General features: G+C 45.8%; 1 protein-coding gene across 5 annotated transcripts in view; it reads left to right on the top strand.

Moving 5' to 3' along the window:
- LOC119442709 (aquaporin-9-like) overlaps window positions 1-20,083 on the top strand; it is a 59,611-nt gene that overhangs the window by 11,766 nt on the left and 27,762 nt on the right. For all 5 annotated transcript variants that reach the window (XM_037707678.2, XM_037707679.2, XM_049662331.1 and 2 more), the window contains exons 2-3: window positions 15,088-15,214; window positions 16,498-16,632. In XM_037707678.2, coding sequence (XP_037563606.1) covers window positions 15,088-15,214; window positions 16,498-16,632 — 262 coding nt within the window. The remainder of the gene's footprint in view (window positions 1-15,087; window positions 15,215-16,497; window positions 16,633-20,083) is intronic.

Genomic DNA, 20,083 nt, shown 5'->3' with positions numbered 1-20,083 from the left:
TTTTGGTGCGGCTGTGCCATACCTCCGGGATCGGTCCACGCTAGAGGCCGCGTTTCAACCAGCAAGCTTGCCTTCAAGCATAGCGTTCGCCAGTTACGGTTACATAATCTGCAGTCAGTTGCCGGGAAGCGTGAGAAGCAGTCAGGTAACTTTGAATGCTATCGCGTTCCACTACTAAAGGCGAAGCTTAAGCATCCTCCAAGTTTTTGTGTCTGTGCGGCATACTGCTAGGGGTGCCTGTCGTCTGCTGCTGGACATTCTGAAACTATGGTAATTAGAAATATGTGTGGTTGCTAACATTTCGGTTTTAGATCACTTACTTTGATGACACATACTAGCCGTTCTGAACAAATTGAGTACAAGTTAGATTTCGTTACAGCTGACCTATAACATATTTTTCATGAAATGCGGCTCTACGATGTACGGAATTGAAAAGTTTCTCTTACGAGCGCATCTCGTGAAATCCCCGACCAGTCATTAGCGGGGGAGCCCATTAGGCAACATAAGCCTTCAAGAATACTCAAGCGCTGGATGACAAGCAGCGATGATAGCACCGTAATCTCGTACTTCGATTAAACAAGAGCTAGAGGTCTAATCGGGTCCTTCCGCCTACTGCGCCCCCTCCGCTCCCTTTATTTCTTATCTTTTCTTTCTTCTTATCCAGTATATTTCTCCGGCAACGTTCGTCTTGCTCGTCTCGTGCTTGGGATGACGCCACGCTCGAGATTATCTCTTTGTTCGAATGAAACAACAACCCACTGTTTGAGTTTGAGCTTATTTACCGCAGCATGTACGGCATATACGTACAAGATGTACCGTATAAGACGGGGTAAAAGCTGCGTAAAGGCACCTTGACCATCTCAACGTCTTTGACACAGTCGGGGCAGCTTGCATGGCTGTATGTGACGGTACACAAATAATACTGTTAAATGAATAACATAAATCCTTTTATGAAAAATGTTACTGAAGAAACAGTTTTAATAGCTTAACACAATATAAAGCACTGATTTTAACTTCAGCTCACGAGGGAACTCACTGCCAGGAGACAACTGTTGGTTGGTTACACTTTGTTGTGTGGAAAAGCGTGATGCAAGGAAGACAATATATTGTACGCATACGAGGAAGGTAACGATCACAAAGGCATGGAATGGCTGGCAGTTCATCAGCGGTGATCAAGGCCGTCATATTTCTTGCGAGTGACAGCGTGACCTTCAATTGCCACATTTTAAACAGAATCTACGCGATGCTAGAGCGCAGAGTTATTCGTAGGGCCTTGTGGCTGGAACACGACTCGTTCCGCTGTGACCTCAGCACATGAAGTCTCTCTCCGCTCCGCTTTCATGATATTAAACGTGCGTTGCCGTTTTTCGGCCTTGGCAATGGAAACATATGGCGGATATGGTGAATGTCTATTGCCTTTTCGCGTGGAAGTCAAGGTTATATTCACGAGTCTGTGCGCTACCGAGCACGAAGGAAGGATGTACACAGGGTAACATAGAAAACAAGTAAAAACTGTATAGCCTAAAAAACGATACCCACTTTATACAAAATCAACTGTTCTTTAAGTTGGTCGGTGGCGACAACTTCTAAAATTTAATTTGGTTGGAAACAGGCGTCGTATGTGCTCCTCAGTATAGGTACCCGCCGTGGTTGCTCAGTGGCTATGGTGTTGGGCTGCCGAGGACGAAGTTGCGGGATGGAATTCCGGCCACGGCGGCCGCATTTCGATGGGGGCGATATGCGAAAACACCCGTGTACTTAGATTTAGGTGCACGTTAAAGAACCCCAGGTGGCCCAAATTATTCCGGAGTCTACCCCTACGGCATGCCTCATAATCAGGTCGTCGTTTGGCATGTAAAACCCCTTTTTTCTTTCCTCAGTATATTTTCAACCAAAGGGAAAAATATCCTAAAAATTTGCAACACATCGTGACGCCGCTCCTGTGATCAAAGTGTTCATATTCCAAGAGCATGGTGGCGCACTTAGTTTCAGATTAAACTGTGAACGACGAAAACTGAACTTGCGGCTTCGGCAGCGGAGGTGATCGACCTTGCAAACCAATGCAGTAAATAGTTATCGTATATAGGCGGCAATAGGAAATATATAGGAAATTTGCAGGCGCAACTTGGAATCAGCTAGCGCAAGACAGGTGTAATTGGAGATCGCAGGGAGAGGCCTCGTCCTGCAGTGGGCATAAATATAAGCTGATGATGAAAGGCAGCAACGTAACAGAAAGCAAAACCTATAGGCGAGTATGTAAGAACGCTTCGAACAAGATTGGAACTGTCCATTTCATCAATAACTCAACGGTGTAACTGTGTCATTGCGTTTGTTAGACAATGCGCGTAAGTAAACACTTTGTGGGGACTGAAGAAAAGATTACGTATATCTGCTTTTGTTGTTTCTTTAGCTAATTTACTTTGTCGACAGAGCTTTGGTCTGTATACATGTTTTCTAAATACCTTGCTAAAGAAATAGAGACAAAACATACGGTGCTTAAGCTCACCATCCTCCGTAAGCTGTTCACGGTGGCGGTAGGAGGCTTAATTGTACCAAGCACTGAATGGTGTCTGATGCAAGCTATTTGTGTTATCTTAAATTGAGCGTTACCCAATTCCGCACCAGTGGCCGAAGCTTAACACAACAATTCGGGAAATCTGAATAGCCCCTCCCCCCTTCCTCCCCCATTTGAATTCTGGCACATCAAACAGAAATGTCAATTCGCGAGCTGATCATTCTCCTTCAAGAGCAACACTGAAATAGGTGGAACATCACTTTAATCTGACACCATAGGCGTATCGCAACAGCTCTTGAATGTATGAAATGTTTAGTATACACTACGCCTTTTTCGCTTAATGCTGGCGCCGTACCCTGGGAACTCGGTGTAAAAAAAAAAAAAAATTTGACGGCTATCTTGAACGCATCGTTTTGAATGTGCTCAACTTGGGGACGCGTACCAATGCGAGAAAGTCGTCAGTATGTATTCGTTATCTTAATAACGGAACAATTGTGCCTTAAGTGCGCACTGACGCCAGAGTTGGAAACGGGGTGTGGGCAAGGTCGCTCCCTTCCAAAGGTTGGGATGACTGATACAACAAACACTCGGCTTGGCAGCTAAGGCGCAAACAAGAAGCAACTATCTCGCCTGTACTCTTTTACACTTCCAAGCGCCAAGCACTTCTGACACCTCCATAGGTGACGCATGCACTTACGAAGTACAATCAGGGCAGCCTCCACAACCACTCCAATACGCATAGATATCTTCGTGTTGCATGCGTACCGTTAACGTCGAGTTTTGCGCTACAGGTAAAACATCTTACAGGCGCAAGTCCGAAACAGGGACGCCATGCGCGGTCTTCGTGTGCCGCGAATACGAACGCATGCGAAGCGCTGGATTAATTGGCGTCACGGGCGCCCTAAACTCCGATTCGTGAATGTCACGTGACATTACACGGGCCGACGGAGTCGCGTGCCGTTGTCGCTAAGCCCTTGGCTGTGTACTTCGCGGTCATTTCCCGCGTTCTCTAATCGTCGGCGCTCCGATTGAGCGGACGAGTGTTTTCTCTTCCTCCCGCGGAAATGGCCATGGTGGGCGCGTCAGCCTCCCGCGAATGCGGCGTGGCCCGCCCAAAAATAGACCCCCGCACGCTCCCCGCGCCAAGCAACGCGGCGCAACTTCTTGATAGCAGACAGCTGCAGGTCTGCGGCCAAGGCACGTACGCCGAACTCCAACCCGCGGAAAGGGGGAACAAACTGTCAAGGACGCCACGCGCTCCTCGGTGTCACAGGCGCGCAGATAGTGTGGAGGGCTGCGCACACCAGCCCAGCACAAGTAGTTTAGTACATTATATTAGCGCACGCCGCATGCATATTGCCGTATACAGTGTGAGAAAAAGAAAAAGGTAGCCGCGGGATTAGCTATTGTGTCGCGTTATTACGATGTACATCTGAGCTTTCCGCAGAATGCGATGTTGGGCCAGTTTGTTCATGCTATATACTCCGTTTCATACATCAGGTGCAACGCTGTGGAAGCTACGCAAGAAGTACGGTCATTAAAATATATCACTCCGCGCGTTCCGTCTATAGCTTCGCTGCGTGCCAGCGGCGTTTGCTCGCGCGAGCTTGCACGTGAGGCTGCGGCGACCGGCTGCAAAAAAAAAAGAAAGAAAGAAAGAAAGAAAGAAAGAAAGAAAGAAAGAAAGAAAGAAAGAAAGAAAGAAAGAAAGAAAGAAAGGAAGAAAAAAGCGAACGGCAAGTCGATCTAAACAACGCGTTAGCAGCCGTACGAGTACATGGTTTGTTTGTAAGGGTAAATTCTTTTTTTTTTTTTGTTCAGAACTGAGCGTATATAAAGAACATTATTACAAGAATTGGTCAGCAAACACCAAACTACTTCTAAGTGTGAATGCAGCCACATGAAAAAGTATCTCTAGCCTCCACAGCGTTGCACCTGATGTATGCAACGGAGTATAGAGATGTGGTTCTGGTGCAGCAAAACTAAGTGGAAAGAAGAAGAGACAGAAAGAGCGTCATTACGTAGAAACACCCATATGTTTATACGAAGAGGATTGATCCGCACATAACCATCAAGTGCACAACACGCGTTTTGCTGCGCCAGAACCACATTTCAATCTGAACTCTCCCTCGTCCAAGGAGAAAAGACGGAAGAGGACAAGCAGAGGACAAGGGGGGGGGGGGGGGGGGGGGGTACGAGATGAAAAAATGTCGCAGTTTCGTCCGATAGGCGAAGCACCAATTACGAGAGCAAATTAGTAGAGAGCTATTCGGAGTAGGGATAGTAGTTTTATCGGCTGCATAAACTTGGACACATTCGCTTACTAGCTGAATTAACAAGCGTGGTGTAAGCGTGCACAAGCAAACATGAATAGATCACACTGAATGACCGCAGACAACGACTGTCAAAACGCTGGCAGCAAGCGCAGCCGCACCAGCGGGCGAAGGTTCGTGCGGTCTATCGCTTCAACGGAAACTGAGCGGCGAATGCACAGCGCAAACAAAGGTCAGAGCCGTGTGGAGATAAGAGACGGTGCGGGCGACCGCCACAGCCGGGCAAAGTACAGAGTAGAAGCTGCCCTCCCTCCCTCCCGCGCTGCCTTCCCGCTTTCTTGCTTTCGCGTGGGAGATTGAGTGGCCAGTTCCGCTTGCGCCCGGTTGCAAGATGCACATTTGGTGCTGCAGCACAGCGTCGCCCCGCCTCCCTCCCTCCCATACCCCCACGGCCTTTCGCGCGACGGTCGCGTTTGCTTTCCGCCGTGCGTTCACTCTCCGTGATAGCGCGAGTCCGCCGCGCGCTTTCACTCGCGCATACGGCGCGCGGCGACGATTTTATCGCCGTTGTACTTTATACGGAAACTCACGGCGACGGCGACGGCAGAAAACCGGTTGAAGTGTCCATATAATTGCCATCGCAATAAAATTAAGTAAAATTGAACAATGTTGAGAACGTAAACTTATGTCACAGAAATGCGAATGAGATGAAGACATTGAACATATACATTTTATAACGTGAATCCAAGGTGTGGTATACGAGCGTTTTGGATACCGCCCCTATCGGAATGTGGCTGCAGCGGCCGGTAATCCAATCCGTGACCTCGTCCTAAGCTGCAGTCTGCGCGAGCAAATTTACGAGAGTATACGTGCACCTGTGCTGCCCATGTGTAACACTCAGTTAGTCGTGATCGTAAAGTCTTAGTCTACCTTAACTGTGACAAAGTTTGAACACTGGAACCTCCAAACCAACACTGCTTCGCTTGGTTATACCTCACCTATATAGGCTCCGTTCACCCGCTTCTCAGCAGCGGTTTCATCCAGATAAACGCATGAAAATCTCTAACGAGAAAGTATGCTCATGCCAATGCAGGGCGAAATTCTTTCGCAGACGTCTTGTTATTTATCAATGTGGTCTGGACGATAATCCTCTGGATCTGAAGCGGACCTATAGCGATCTTCGTTGCAGTGAAGCTTGTTATATGACACTCGCATTCTGATGGTTTTCTGCATTGTTTGATCGTACATGTAGTCTGCAACAATGCGGTATCCGGCTGCGCTTTACTGTGCATGAGTGTGCTGTAAGCACTCTCGCACGCCCGATGTATATATCGGGATTTCAAGTCTCCCGCAAACCACCCGCCTGCAGACAAGGTCCGCATAGCAGAGACAGCTCCTCACTAAATAAACTTGCGACTGCATGACACATTTCTCAGTAACGGTGAAATGTTGAGGGCCTCTGCTTTTACGGGTATCTTACACAAAAGCGATCCACAGTGACGCACGCTATAACATATTGCAGAGGAAGCGAAATGAGAGAGTCGCGCTAAACATCTGTCACGCGATATGGCACCGCTTATCTCTATACAAAAGGATGTTCGTATTCAGCAACTCCACAACTGTACCTGTCTTGCATGAGCGAGCATGGTATGGCTCGTATACGAACGTGGAGCCATGAACATTACATTCTAGCATTGCAACGGGTTTCACAAAAGCTTCATTTTATCAAACCCAGGTGGGCGATGAGTCAAGTTCTCTTGTCATTCAGAATGTCGTCTCATATTTCTCGATATCCAAGCATCTGGCGTCGGCAATGCTGGTGGCATATAGGAAAACAGCCGAAGCGTCTTCAGGCCTGTGGTCTGTGCCATCTGATGCGTCAGCAGATGTCGTAATCTCAGCTGCTGTGCCGCACGTGTAAACGGAGCACCCCATGCCGGCGAGTTTTCTCTCCAAGGTGACCTCGTATTCGCTCGTCGGTGGATCTCTCGCCAACGCTCCGTTGGCGAGGCTGTCGGTGGCTGTCCGCAAAAAGCTTCCGCGTCGGTACGTAGCAAACAAAAGAGAGAGGATGAAGGTGGTGGCGGACTAGTGGGCGTTTGGATGGGAAGCAGCCGACAGCCAGACATGCGACAAGTCCGTTTGCCCTCTATAGATCGTTCCGGTTTCGGTCGATGGCGCCTAGATGCCGACTCCGGCTGCTAGTGCGAGAATCTCGTCGTTCAGCGATGCGGTATATGTTAGTTGTTAATGAAAACTAAACTTGGGGATCATGTCTTCTAGCGGTCCACTTCATTTTCCATTGTATTTATCATCTGTTGCGCCAAATGGCGATGGAAATGTGTCGTTCCAATTACTTTCTTAACAAATTGGCGTTCCAAAACGAAACGTCGTTTTGTGCATTGAAGCATGAAAGTAACTGGAACGCCAACGCATTTCTCCGCAAAGTTTGGGAATGAATATCTAGAAACTGGTGTCATCCTGAGAATTCGTTCCAAGTGGATCCACCTTGCGAACTCCACGGCTAGAATTTGTAATTTGCAATATGGGCCATAAGGTAATTAGTTAAAAACTTAATTGGTGAATATTTGTTAATTAGTCGATTACGCATTTTGATTTTTTGTGCAAGTAATGTCCGCCTCTTCGAGTAGACCAGCTCATTAACTATAATTGTGCTATATGCCACAGGCAACTTTAAAAAATTGTTTGAAAGTGTTTGCTGAAACACTTTCAATACTTGATAAGATGTGCATTACAGGGATATACATATACCTTTGTTGCCACACTATAAGCACCATCTATTTGCAAATTCACCCTGCCATTAGCGTGTGACTTCATTTTGACTGTTTCATACAGCAGTGTTCATTAAGGTAGAATAAAGGGTGCAGTGTTTTAAACCAGTACGAATAAATTGGCTTACGAAGCTTCAGCGCTAAAGGCGGTGAGATTAAGTGCTTGTGCAACTGAAAAGCGCGTTTCTACGACTCTGCTCTCCAGATTACCTATAACGTTAAGCGTTTTCAAGTGCGCATGCTTTCACGGAAAGTGACGCTGACCACATGAATAAGTTAACGTTTGCTGGATCTTGGAGTGGTAACGTGACCGTCTCCATTCTGCATCACTGCCGTTATCAAAATGAATGCAGAGCGTATGTAGATTGTCTGAAGGCTTCTGTTCTATAGACTTGTATACTGGTTATGTAAGGTCTGTCTGCTATATATGTTGATAAAACTTGTAAGTAGCCTATTCCCTTTGGTTTATGGTGGTCCACAGACTTCCTAGCCGATCGATTGCTAAAGTTTATAGACATCACTCCACGGAAAGCTTATGGTATGTCATCAACAGACTTCAGAGGAACACATCTGCACATTTTCTATAGGCTGCCTAGGTACATTTTTGTATGGGTAAAACCGCGCTGTCACACTAAGTCAGGGCTGGTGACATCCAAACTGACGAAGCTGCTAGTCAAAAAGAACAGAGACAGCACCTTCACTGAGGAATCAATTTAGGAATGCGAATAAACAAAATTTTGCATATGAATCGAACAGTCTTTGCCATTCGATTCGGATTTGATTCGAGAATTAACTATTCGAAGTTTTAGGATATTTGTTTCATTCGGATAGTATACAAGAGATAACAACAGTTCTTTCAGTCTGTAGGAAGAAAGTCCGATGCAAATCGAAACTCACCTGAATGATTCTCGTGCATCAACTGCGCTTGTTGCACAGGCAATACAGTTCCGGAAGAAAAACATGATGACTTATGCACAATAATTACCAGCTATTTCCTAAGCATGTCCCGCCTTAGGCAGCCTAGGATTTCGTTGTTTCTATTTAGCTAAATCAATCTATTATTTGTCCAATCTGAGCATGTTTGGATCGCTTCAAAATAATACGTGATGCGGTAGTATGCGCTTAGCTCATTCAACGAGCACTGCGCTGTTAGCCATGCATCTGGGATATGCTGTTCTTTTTTCGGTGTTTTTTTTTTCATTACTGTAATTGTCACCGTGTGCCACATGTGATCGTACTTTCCTTTCTTCCTTATTTACAAGATTCTCAGTTGACCTACAATCCAGCATAGTAAAGGCACTGCATGTATCAAATAATGTAAACATTCTTGTTGCCAAGCAAACTCCACAAAACACTTCATCTCAATTTCAGCCCCCCCTTTTTTTTTTACTTTTCGATATTCAATTCGATATTCGAATGTCCGTTTTTCTCGAATATTTGTATTTGAATGAGTTAGGAAATTTCGCTGTTTTAACGACCCTTGTTATCATATTTGTATTGCATAATGGTACCCAGCAATTGGGGCAGCAAGACTTATACACTCGATAAGATTACATATCTGCAGCGCATGCGCGAAGTTCCAAATCGTGCTTATAGAAGAGAAACCAGGACCTTCATTAAGATCGATTTGATGTATTCCAATTCAAAATTAAATCAAGTGTTCTTCTTTCCCCTAGTTACAAGGTAGGAACAGTGGCAATAAACTGCAACATTAAGCAGCTTTATATGAGGAGGCTGCCGCGTGATGTTATTACAAACCACACTTTTGTTAGTTTGAATGGATGTGTGTTAAAACAACAGCAAAGCGGTGATGTGCTTTTCACGGCTTTCAAAGGCTGTAGAAATGATCAAATGTAGAACACTTGCGGGCTTTGGCAGAGCTTGCGTGTTTCTGGATTCTATAGACAGATGACAACGTCAGATCTCGATGCAAATCTCGAAAACCATCGACACAACTATAAAAGCTGTTACCTCTCACTAGGCGCAGCATGCAAGAAAAGCGGACAATGAGATTCACTAAGGTTACCGTTTGGGCATGTTGGTAAGACATGAAATAACTTTACGCGCACAAGACGAGGACAGAGAAGAGGCCGAGCTCTTGGGTCTTAGCCTCTTCTCCGTCCTCATTTTGTGCGCATAAACTTCTTTCAGGACTATGAGGGAATGGCTTCGGGTAATATGAAATAGTTATGGTTTGACACAGTGAATATATTTTACATTGACGCCATTCGCGGACTTTGGACACTTTGATGTAAAGCGTAATCCTGTGTATCGCCTTTCGTTATAGCCGGGCTTCACTGTACTGTGAACCAAACAGTCACTGCTGCCGCAAATGCAACCTGCGTGTACTATAAAAGGCTTTCTAACGACGGGAGCCGCAATATACGTACAAGCGAACAGCTTTCCGAACTGGCGCAGTCGACGGAAGCTCATGATTCTACTACGACGCGCGATTTTAAAGTGAAATAAACACCCCCCCCCCCCTCCAGTTGGCTGTTCTACCGCTAGAATTATCACCACCGACTGTTTCCATTCGCTTCCGCATATACCACTTCGACTTGTGGAAGCAAGCAGGTGCACGACTAGATGGCCGTGTATAGAGAGAGAGAGAGAGAGAGAGAGAGAGAGGTGTGGTTATGGTAACGATAATCGCTAACGGTGGGTTAAAACGCAATGCGTACAGGTTCGGCGTTCAAACGTTCTCGAAACGGTCGGTTAGAAAGACTCATCAAGCGTTCGTGACTTAACTTTTCTGTTTTTGATTTTATGCTTCTCCGCCCACATCCTGCTCTAATATCCGAAGTTGTCAGTTCATATATATATATATATATATATATATATATATATATATATATATATAATCACGTGTGCGACTGAATACACAGAGGGTTGTTAGAGGCGAACACAGTGGAGGGACGCTCACTGTGGCCTCGTCGCAGCGCTAAGGGCTTTAAAACGCAGCTGCTGCGTGGTTCCACGTGCAAAGGAAAAGAGCGATGTTGTTTTGACATCGCGAGACAAAGCATAGGAAAGCAGCGCTGTCTCCAACGTGAAACTGTGAACCAATTCAGCATCGGAAACGCATGCGCCTACTAAACGCGTGTTTTTTTTTTTTTTCTTAATGTGTTCTGCTGGGGATATTTTCAGTGGAACCGAGAATCCTGACTTTATCGACGCCACTGCTCGAATTTGCGTACCGGACGCCTGGAGAAAGAGTGAAAAATATTCGCTGATCATCGCACACGCATGCATGCATGCACAATTCGATACGTCGGAGTTTCGTCCACGTTGACGCATACCTCGAGCAGGTGCTGAATTACGTAAGAAGGCCAAATTTATGAAAAGCGGGATCGAGATGGTATTGACGTTAGCCGGGCACGTAATCTATAATTAGGGAAATAAAAAAATGTGTGAAGTTATATATCAGCAGTTTGTTTCTTTTCGGAGTATTGGAAGGGAAATATACAGGGGGACTGTAAAAAATAGCGTCTCGTTAGCGAAATTATTTCTGATAGTACAGATAAAATGCACTTTAACTCGTGTAATAAAGTATAGCTAACATTCAACTTGGAGGATTTATTTACAAAATCGGATTCCGGCGAATTCTAATTCTTCCGAAACACAGAAGGTGAGAATCCCTGCAGAAATATCTGCTATAGTTGGTTGGTATTCATATGACGATGAACAATAGATTTTTTTACTGGCAAATAAAATTTAATTCGGAAAGAGTGTGCGGTATGTAAGATAAGGATAACACGTTATGCAAGTACGTAAGTGCATAAGACGAACGTGTGTTTATGTAAATGGTACATTGGTGCATTCCTACACAGAAATTGAGGACGTGTCTCGAAATCTGTGATAAGCACAGAATTTCAGATAAGTGGATATGACGTCGTTACTGCTCGTTGCGTGGTTTACAAAGTTGATTAGCGAACCTCGGTCAATTTGCTAACATCATGCATATATACCACGACTTGTTGCGCAACTGTCATGTCTGCCTGTTCAAGCAATCCAACTGATGTCACAATTGCGCTGTCTGCCGCAGAAGATCTTTAATAGCTAAAAACAGATCGGGGGGCATGACGTATATGAAACGTTGCAACTCACAACATGACCATATACTCTCATACTTTCAATATATCGATCGCTGCAAACAAACAAGAAAACCCACACTTATACTATAGCGCATGTTTGTGTGCTCTGTTCCATCTGCCGTCACTCGCGCTGTTACAACACGAAAAAAAAATACAAAAAATGAAACAAGAAAGAAAAGTTCACGTCACGGCATGCCTGCCGTTAAATATCTAATCTCGTCGTGCTGTAAAAAACGGTAATGTCCACCAGTGTATAGGACTATCGTAGCAGTGTGTTCAAACACGTTTGAAAGTGAAACTTGCCTATGTCTGATAAGTTGCGCTGAAAGTTGAAACACAAGTCTGAGTCATGTAACTCATTGCGACTGCCGTACGAGCGACGTCGAATGTGCTTACTGTCTGCAACACATGTGCGAGTGCAACTCGCGATATGCCGCACACGAGCTTTTCGTCGACAGTCGCCACTATAAACCAGGATACACTATAACCATTGAATCAACACTTCCTGACTAAAAAAAAAAAAAAGAAAGAAAAAGAACAAAATATGCGCGTGTTGAGCGTGACGTCAGGGTATAGACCGAGCACAGGTGTTTCAGCAGGAGGCGCGGCCACGCGTGTTTTTTTTTTTTTTTTTTTTTTTTTCACTGAACTGGAGGCGATAAAGTTAGTTACATTGTCGATACTAATGCAGGCCTTAAGGCCATGATCTCGATCATCATTCTCTTTCAGAATAAAATAAATACAAATTGAAGAGGGCAACAGCCAAAGGATAACTTCAAAGGAAATGCGCTGGCTTTTCAATAGATAACATCAAATTTAGAGCCATGTAGTGCTTCCTTGTTCAATCTTGAAGGCGTCGGTTGAATGCGGCGATAATTTAAATATCACTGCTTTGGAAAACTTCGGTTTGCAACCACAAAGGCCGCAGCTTCTGCGTTCCGCATCGCCAACTGATAGCTGACATTTATGTCACCGTCTTACTTAAACAAAGCAACGACAACAATAATGCCTCTTACGTTAGCAGAGGACGCCTCCTTTTTCTGGCCTCACATTTGCACGCGAGATGCCTGCTATGCAGTTAACCACTTCTGAGCTACGTCGAGCTATTTGGGGTGGCCCGCCTCTTAACGGCCGCTAAATGGCGATAATCGCCGACCTGACCCGAATGCTCGCGAAGACGAAACGCGTCTGCGCGACCCGCTGTTACGAGGCTTCCGGCACTCCCAGGCTCCTTCTCTCTCTCTCGCTCTCCATCTGTCAAATAAAACGTGACCGGGACGCGCCGTTAACGTTAACGCGTGATTGGTGCCGGGGCGAGCCAATCGTCCTGACCTCGCACGCGTCACACGTAATGTTGCGGGCCCACTCAACGTCCCCCCCCCCCTCCCCCAGTAACACGGTTCACTGCCACCGATTAAAAGGCAGACGAAACGTGCTGGCTTGCACGTACACGCAGAAGCCATAATGAGAGCAGCGCTGCCTAATTGCGCGGCGCCGTGAAACGGACGTCAGCAGACGACGATGATCGCTGGCACGGTTGTTCGCGTACTGTTAAAAGTGTAAGTCACCGCACGCGTTCGAGTTCTTGCACCCACTGCTGTAGCACGAGCGAGGGAACCTAGTTTGTTTTCGTAATGTGCACATGGTTTTCAATCAATCAGTCAGTCATTCATCAATACATTCCGCTTGGAAAGAGTAAATGTATGACAAAAGAGAGCAATAATTCAAGAGTAAAACATCGAGGCAACTGCAAGCTTACGAGGCGAGGAAGGCAACTCGTCCAGCCCTCCATGCTACTGAGGATCAGGGCCTGTAATCAAAATGAAGTTTTAGCTATAACTATTCTTAAGAACAGCGGCCAGCCCAATCGTCATACTGGACATGCTATTAGCGAAAGTGGCCGGCCGAGGACAAATCTCTTAAAAGCAAAAATCAAAAAGCTTTGAGTTCGACGTCACAGCGTAATGGATTAGAGAAAAAATGATTGATTGATTGACTTATTGATTGATTGATTGATTGATTGATTGATTGATTGATTGATTGATTGATCGATCGATCGATCGGTTGATCGGTTGATCGGTTGAGCCGTGGGATTCGTCCCAAAGCAATTATAATGAGCGACGCCGTTGTGGAAGACTCCGGAATAATTTTGACCACCAGGGGTTCTTTAACATGCACTTAAATCTATGTACACGAGCGTTTTTTGCACAATCCCTCCATCGAAATGCGGCCGCCGCTGCCGGTAATCAAACCCTCAACCTCGAGCTCAGCAGCATAACCTCACAGCACTGAAGCACCGCAATGAGTCGGACAAAATAACGGATATTCGCCCGAAACTAACACATCCAGAAGCATTTTCATGCGGGTAACGTGTCGGGTGAGAGCAGCACAGCTGCGCCGTGTTCACGATGAAGAGCCTGTGACACATGCAAACTGTGCGTTTTTTTTTTTTTTTTTTTTTTTTAGATGGAAATGGAAGCAAAGGAGGGAGCAAAGGAAGGACCGAGGGAGTGGGAAATGATAGGTTCTGCAGAGAAACCTCAGAATGTATGAGTAATCAAACGCCTGTGGAAAGTTTTGTGGTCGGAGTTGGGCAGGTCGTGTACGGCTTATTTAGAACCGATAAGCAGATTTCTGTTACTCTAATAGAAGTCATGCAAAATATCCGGGTAACATGGTACAGTGAGCGATAAATTGCAATGCCCGGGTAGCTACATAAAAAGGTTCACTAATTCACGTTTTTTTTTTTTTTTTTTCACTTTAGGGCACATGTTGCAACTGCAACAACTTGCAACTGCAACAACTTGCAACTGCAAGCCGAGCAGTAGTTGAGTCGTGTTTGCTTAGCAGGAACCACTTTCCACTACTTTCCAGATATCCGGCCGTAAAGTGTTGCTACGAAATACATGGTCTTTCCAGTTTAGTTTTCCATGGGAGTCAAGCAGTTCAGGATGAGCTTAACTGTAACGCCAATGTATTATTTCAGCTGATTTTGGAGACGGATATATCGAAAATGGCGTTAAGATTCATTATAGGCAGACATGGATTTCACAGCTTCTCGGCTTCAATTTCACGAGTTAGAACATGCGCCCTTAAGTTAAATAGTTACAAAGTTAATTAGCGAACCTATTTATCATCCGCCTGGACATTGCGATTTTATCGCGCAAATAACGCCCGGCTCTTCAGGTAAGCCGCCTCAACAGGCCGAATTGCGTCATGTGCTCCAGGTGACGCGTAAAAAATGTTGCAATAATAATAATAATAATAATAATAATAATAATAATAATAATAATAATAATAATAATAATAATAATAATAATAATAATAATAATAATAATAATAATAATAATAATACAGAATGTATGTAGCACTGCAGTGTCTTAACCCTGACCGTGTATGGTGCGTTGGCGCAGTTACTCGGCGATTCCGTCTTGGCTATCATCATTGCGGCTGACAACGAGTCCATCGCCGCTGTCGTGGGACCGTTAGGCTGGGGCACCGCCATCTACGTGGCCGTCCAAATCGCCGGAGGTGTCACAGGTCGGTTGCCACTTTGCTTGTCTACACCGGGTCGTCTTCAGCAACATAGTTTTAGCATCTAGAGCTGCAGCTTAATATTATTACTATCACTTTGTGTCTTGGTCTTGTTTTGTGTTGTACGTGTCCATACACCCACGTGTCGAAACTAAATCGTCTTCGTTTCATCTTATATATATATATATATATATATATATATATATATATATATATATATATATATATATAATTCGTATAGTCCCATAATCAGTTATTGTAGTGCATTGACTGTATTACGTCAAGTGCGCCAGTATTCCAAGATCGATATATTTTTGTTGGGCCCTATTGTGAGCACAATGGTGACGAGAGGTGCACGCTGGCAGGAATATATGACGCGAACGACAGTGGTATAGGTTTGCTGTAAATCGTCCGTTTCGTTCCTGCGTCCCGTGGTCTAATGGGAGGGGGCCTGCGGGACCAAAGATTCATTTTCGAGTGCTTTACCGCAGCATATACAGTGCAATCTCGTTGATACGATTCTGCATAGTACGTTTTCTCGTTCCGTTCCCGGCAAATGTCTTCTAGGAGCAATGTCTTTTTTTTTCGGATAACACGATTTTCGGATGACACGTTTTATTTCCTGGTTACCGTGAAGATCGTATCAACGAGACTCCACTGTAAACCTTCGGACGTCCCAAAGCTCTCGCGCGAGGGCACGTGCGTCCCAAAGAACGATAATATCGATCGGCGACAAGCACGCGTCGCAACTATAGGTTGCGCGAGATCGCGCGCCCTTTGCATCTGAGCGTGATTGTACCGGTCCGAGAAAGTCCCATCACTAGTAAAATCGGGCGAAAGAGCCAAAGAAAGCTATTCGCTGTAAAGAGAACCACTGCAGTGGCCCGTGTGTGAGGGAAACATGCGTTAGTTAGGGTGAAATGTGGCGGCGAATCCCGCGGTGTACTTTGTGTTGTTCCAACGTTCGTTGCGTAACGTGGCGTAACGTTGCGTTGCGTAACGTAACCAATAACCAACGTTCGTTGCGGTGCACCGCCTACACGCCACGCTGCGTGGATCAGTGAGTACGGCATTGCGCTACCGAATGCCGCGGTTGTCTCTATCCGAGTGGGGCGGAATTAAAAATACCGCACATATACCGAGCGTACATTTAATGTTACTGCGGCGCCCAAAGGAGCCGTGACGCTACAACCCCCTCCTTCTGTCGTGTCTCGCGGTCGATACCTACGTATGTATTGTTTAGCAAATAAAGCCGAATAACACCGACGCCGCTCTTAATTGCTTTGCAGCACACCTGAATCCTGCCGTAACGCTGGCCCTGGCGTCGGTGCGCAAGTTCCCGATCGCCAAAGTGCCACTTTTCTTCGCGGCCCAGTACCTGGGCGCCTTCGTCGGCGCAGCTCTCGTGTTCGTCACGTACAAAGGTGGGTTCAACCGTGCGTGATTTAGACACGCACTGTGAAACTTCATGCCTCGCATCAGTCGCGGATCTCTGCCAGCCATAATGATTCAACGTCTATCCCGTCAAAATCACTGCTTGCTTACGCGTTAGGCACCTTTCTCGCTGTAGGTTAATAACAGTCGGTCGTAATGTACGTATGGGTTACATCACCAGATACCGGATCCAATAAGTTTTTTTTTCATTTTTTAATCGGCGTTCATATCGCGTCATTTGCGTATTATGACCAACCTGTCACGAAGGTGTAAGCGGCCTATTGCACGGTATGCACGAATTTTTCAGCATGAGTATTCAAACTATGCTTACTAAAGAAGAAAACAAACGCAGAAAGAGGGAATACCGGGCAAGCTTATCGAGTGTTTTCAGTCGGATCGCTTGCATAGGCACTACAATCCGGGCAAATTGTTTGGTGTGTTCATGCTTAAACATTTTGTTTCAATATCCGGCAAGAAATCCCTACGAATCTTTTTTTTTTTTCTTTCTTTTAATGTCAGGAAAAGAAAGAGCTGCTTTAACTTCAATTTCGTTGCGAAATGCGAGAAACAATCCTTAGACTTTCATTATCGTTGTCCATTGATGACACCCTTGATTTCTCTTTCTCAGCTAAACCTCCGAGATACCAGATGGGAGTCCGCGATGATTGCGGAGTAAGATCACGTTGACTTCGCGTGCGCGTGCCTTTCTGACGGTGAGATGCTGTCGGGGCGTAATTGCCTGTGATACCTTCCGAGCGTACCAAGGAACTCAGTTGAAAATGCGTCGTCCAGTAATAAAGGCCAAACGATGATGTCTAGAAAATATAATCGTTTGGCCTTTATTACTGGACATCTCAAATCAGGCGCTGATTGGCATGATCGAGTGTTGAAGGAGTGTAGGCTCGCGGAGTGGATCCGCGTACTATGGTGGCGCGGATGATTATTGTGTTCCTCCGGTTACACTGGCACGGCGGTAATCACCCCGCCTACACCCTGTCTCGTCACGACGCGACAAGAAAGTGGCCACGTTTATCAGATTACGCGCGCAAATTGACGCGCTCCCAGGAAAGAAGCAAGGTCGGAGGAATGATTTCGAGTGCGCCTCGCGCTTACTTGGCACGATTCCAAGAAGTACGAAAAAACAAGAAAAAAAGAGGGGAAAAATGTCAAGAACGAGAAGGCTTCTGGTAAGACAACTCGCAAGATCCCATGACAACGCACACGGGCAAGACGTTCTCATTACCTGCTCTCTCGAATCCAATCACCTCGTGCCTTCCATAAACTCTTTAATTCTATTATCTTTTTTTTTCTTGCGCGCTAATTGGTCCATCTTGAAAGGTAATCTGGAAGGCCGCGCACCACCGTGCCCGTGATGCTTGCGGCAGGTGTTATTACAGGCTTAGCCACTCGCAACACCAAGCTCGTTTGTTCTGGTTTCTTCATCAGCGCAGCCGGAGGCCTGTTTACCCGACCGCCTCTGGAACAGCTAGCGACGAGAGCGCCGCCCAACGCCATGCAGGAAGCAATCCTCCACGTATATAGACACGCTGTATGTTTGTAAACAAAGGGGCGTGTATACGCAGAGCGTCTTGCAAGAACAACACTCGAAATAACCAAGCGCTCCGCTTTTTTTTTTTCGTTGTTAACCTCTTCAAACAATCACAACGCCCGCAGGGACGAAGCAGATAAGCTGCCGGGGGCGCAATTGGCTGTGGCTCAGCCACGTCATGCTCGTCCGCGGAGTTTGGTCGACACCACCTAGATAGCACGAGGCCATAACGTCATGACGTCATGGCTACCCATGACGTCATGCTACCTGGCCCGACTGGCATAGAATCTAATAGAGCTGCTCCCGAATAATCAACAGTGATTTTGACGTCACCACTTTCGTCACGCCAGCCTTGGCAGTGGAAATTTTGGGCCAGGTAGCTAGCATGACGTCATAGATAAGGAGTGAACAGGCTTTGTGCTATCTAGGTGGTGTTGGTTTGGTCCGTCGTGGGAATGCCGCTTTAGCCGGAAAGCTCTGGCTCCCTGCGCGATGTATACTATAGCATGCTCCACTACGTAGCCTCTTGTGTTTTATGTATACTATGACCACCGGGATTAAATTCATCGCATTTCTACTTCAATTTTATGGTTCATAGCGCACAGTTGGCGATTCGAAAACTCTTTGGGAGATGTTCGTACTTACGAATAAGGACTATTCGATTCCAAGACCGAATCAAGTTGAAGAGTATTCTATTCGTGATTCGAAAGTTTCGAATATTCGCACAACCCTACAGAATGTGAATGATAGCAAAAAAAGCATAAACCGAAGCGCGTGTTTTTTCGAAAAAAAAAACAATTAGAAAATCACTTTTCTAAAGTTTGTCGAAAATCTTAAGGAATCGCCGGCGCATCTGCCTAAACGTGACCTCATTATCAACAGTTTATCTATATAGGCTAACTGCACCTAATCGTAAAAAAAAAAGAAAAAAAAAGTATTCTCCCAGCAGGTTTCCCTGATGCATTGCATTCGTACAACGTCCGCTCGGGGCTATAGACAAGTGTTTATATCATTAACACAAAGTTAGGCACACTTTCTGCAACACACTTTTTTTACTCCTTCACACCGCATACATCTAATGATTGCAAGCATCTTCCCGTCGACATTGTATATATCTATACGCCCTTTTCACGGCGATCCTGTTGGCGCCGCCATGTTTGATCACGTGGTGACGCGTCCGTTGCTTGCCTCAGCTGCCTGCGTTGCCTCCGTGTTTACAATGAATGTGCCTGATGCCCCGGTGCGGCTCATCAAACCTCTGTTTCGGTCTATATCGTAGACGGTACGTGACTGGGTGGACGACACAAAGCTCTGGTCACAGCTTCAGAGAACATTTAAGCGCTTTCGGAGCTTGTTACGCCTTCTGTAAATGGTGCGAGCAGCGTATATACGGTGCGTGTACCATTTACATTTCCAGAACTGGAAATGTAATCCTAGTTGTCCAAACTTTCCTCTTCTGAATTAAATCAGGATCCGTGTCTCTTGCCCTTCGTCCTTTATTTGTCATATCTGGTATTGGGCTGCTAAGCACGAGGTCGCGGGACCAAGTGCCCGAGGTCCCAAGTTCCCGAGCAGACGGCTTTCCGAAGCCGTCTCTCGGGAGCCGTCGACGGGGAGAGAGTCATGAGATGGGGAGAGGGCGCGTCGTTGGCGGCTGTTGCGAGCGGAAGATCCCATAGACATGCCATATTTACTCGCATAATGGACGCAGTTTTTTTCCCGAAAAATATGCGCAAAGTTGGGGGGCGCGTTTATTATGTGGGGTAACATTTTGAGGGATTTTTTTTTTCACGCCACCTGCAAAAAAGTCGCAGTTTCGCCCGAAAGGCGAACCATTGATTGCGACAGCAAATGCGTAGGCAGCTATACGAAGTAAGGATAGTAGTTTATCG

Source organism: Dermacentor silvarum, chromosome 2 (genome assembly GCF_013339745.2).
Source record: "Dermacentor silvarum isolate Dsil-2018 chromosome 2, BIME_Dsil_1.4, whole genome shotgun sequence".
Taxonomy (NCBI): Eukaryota; Metazoa; Arthropoda; class Arachnida; order Ixodida; family Ixodidae; genus Dermacentor; species Dermacentor silvarum.
The sequence above is the reverse complement of the archived record's forward strand: the minus strand, read 5'-3'. Positions and strand labels throughout refer to the sequence as shown.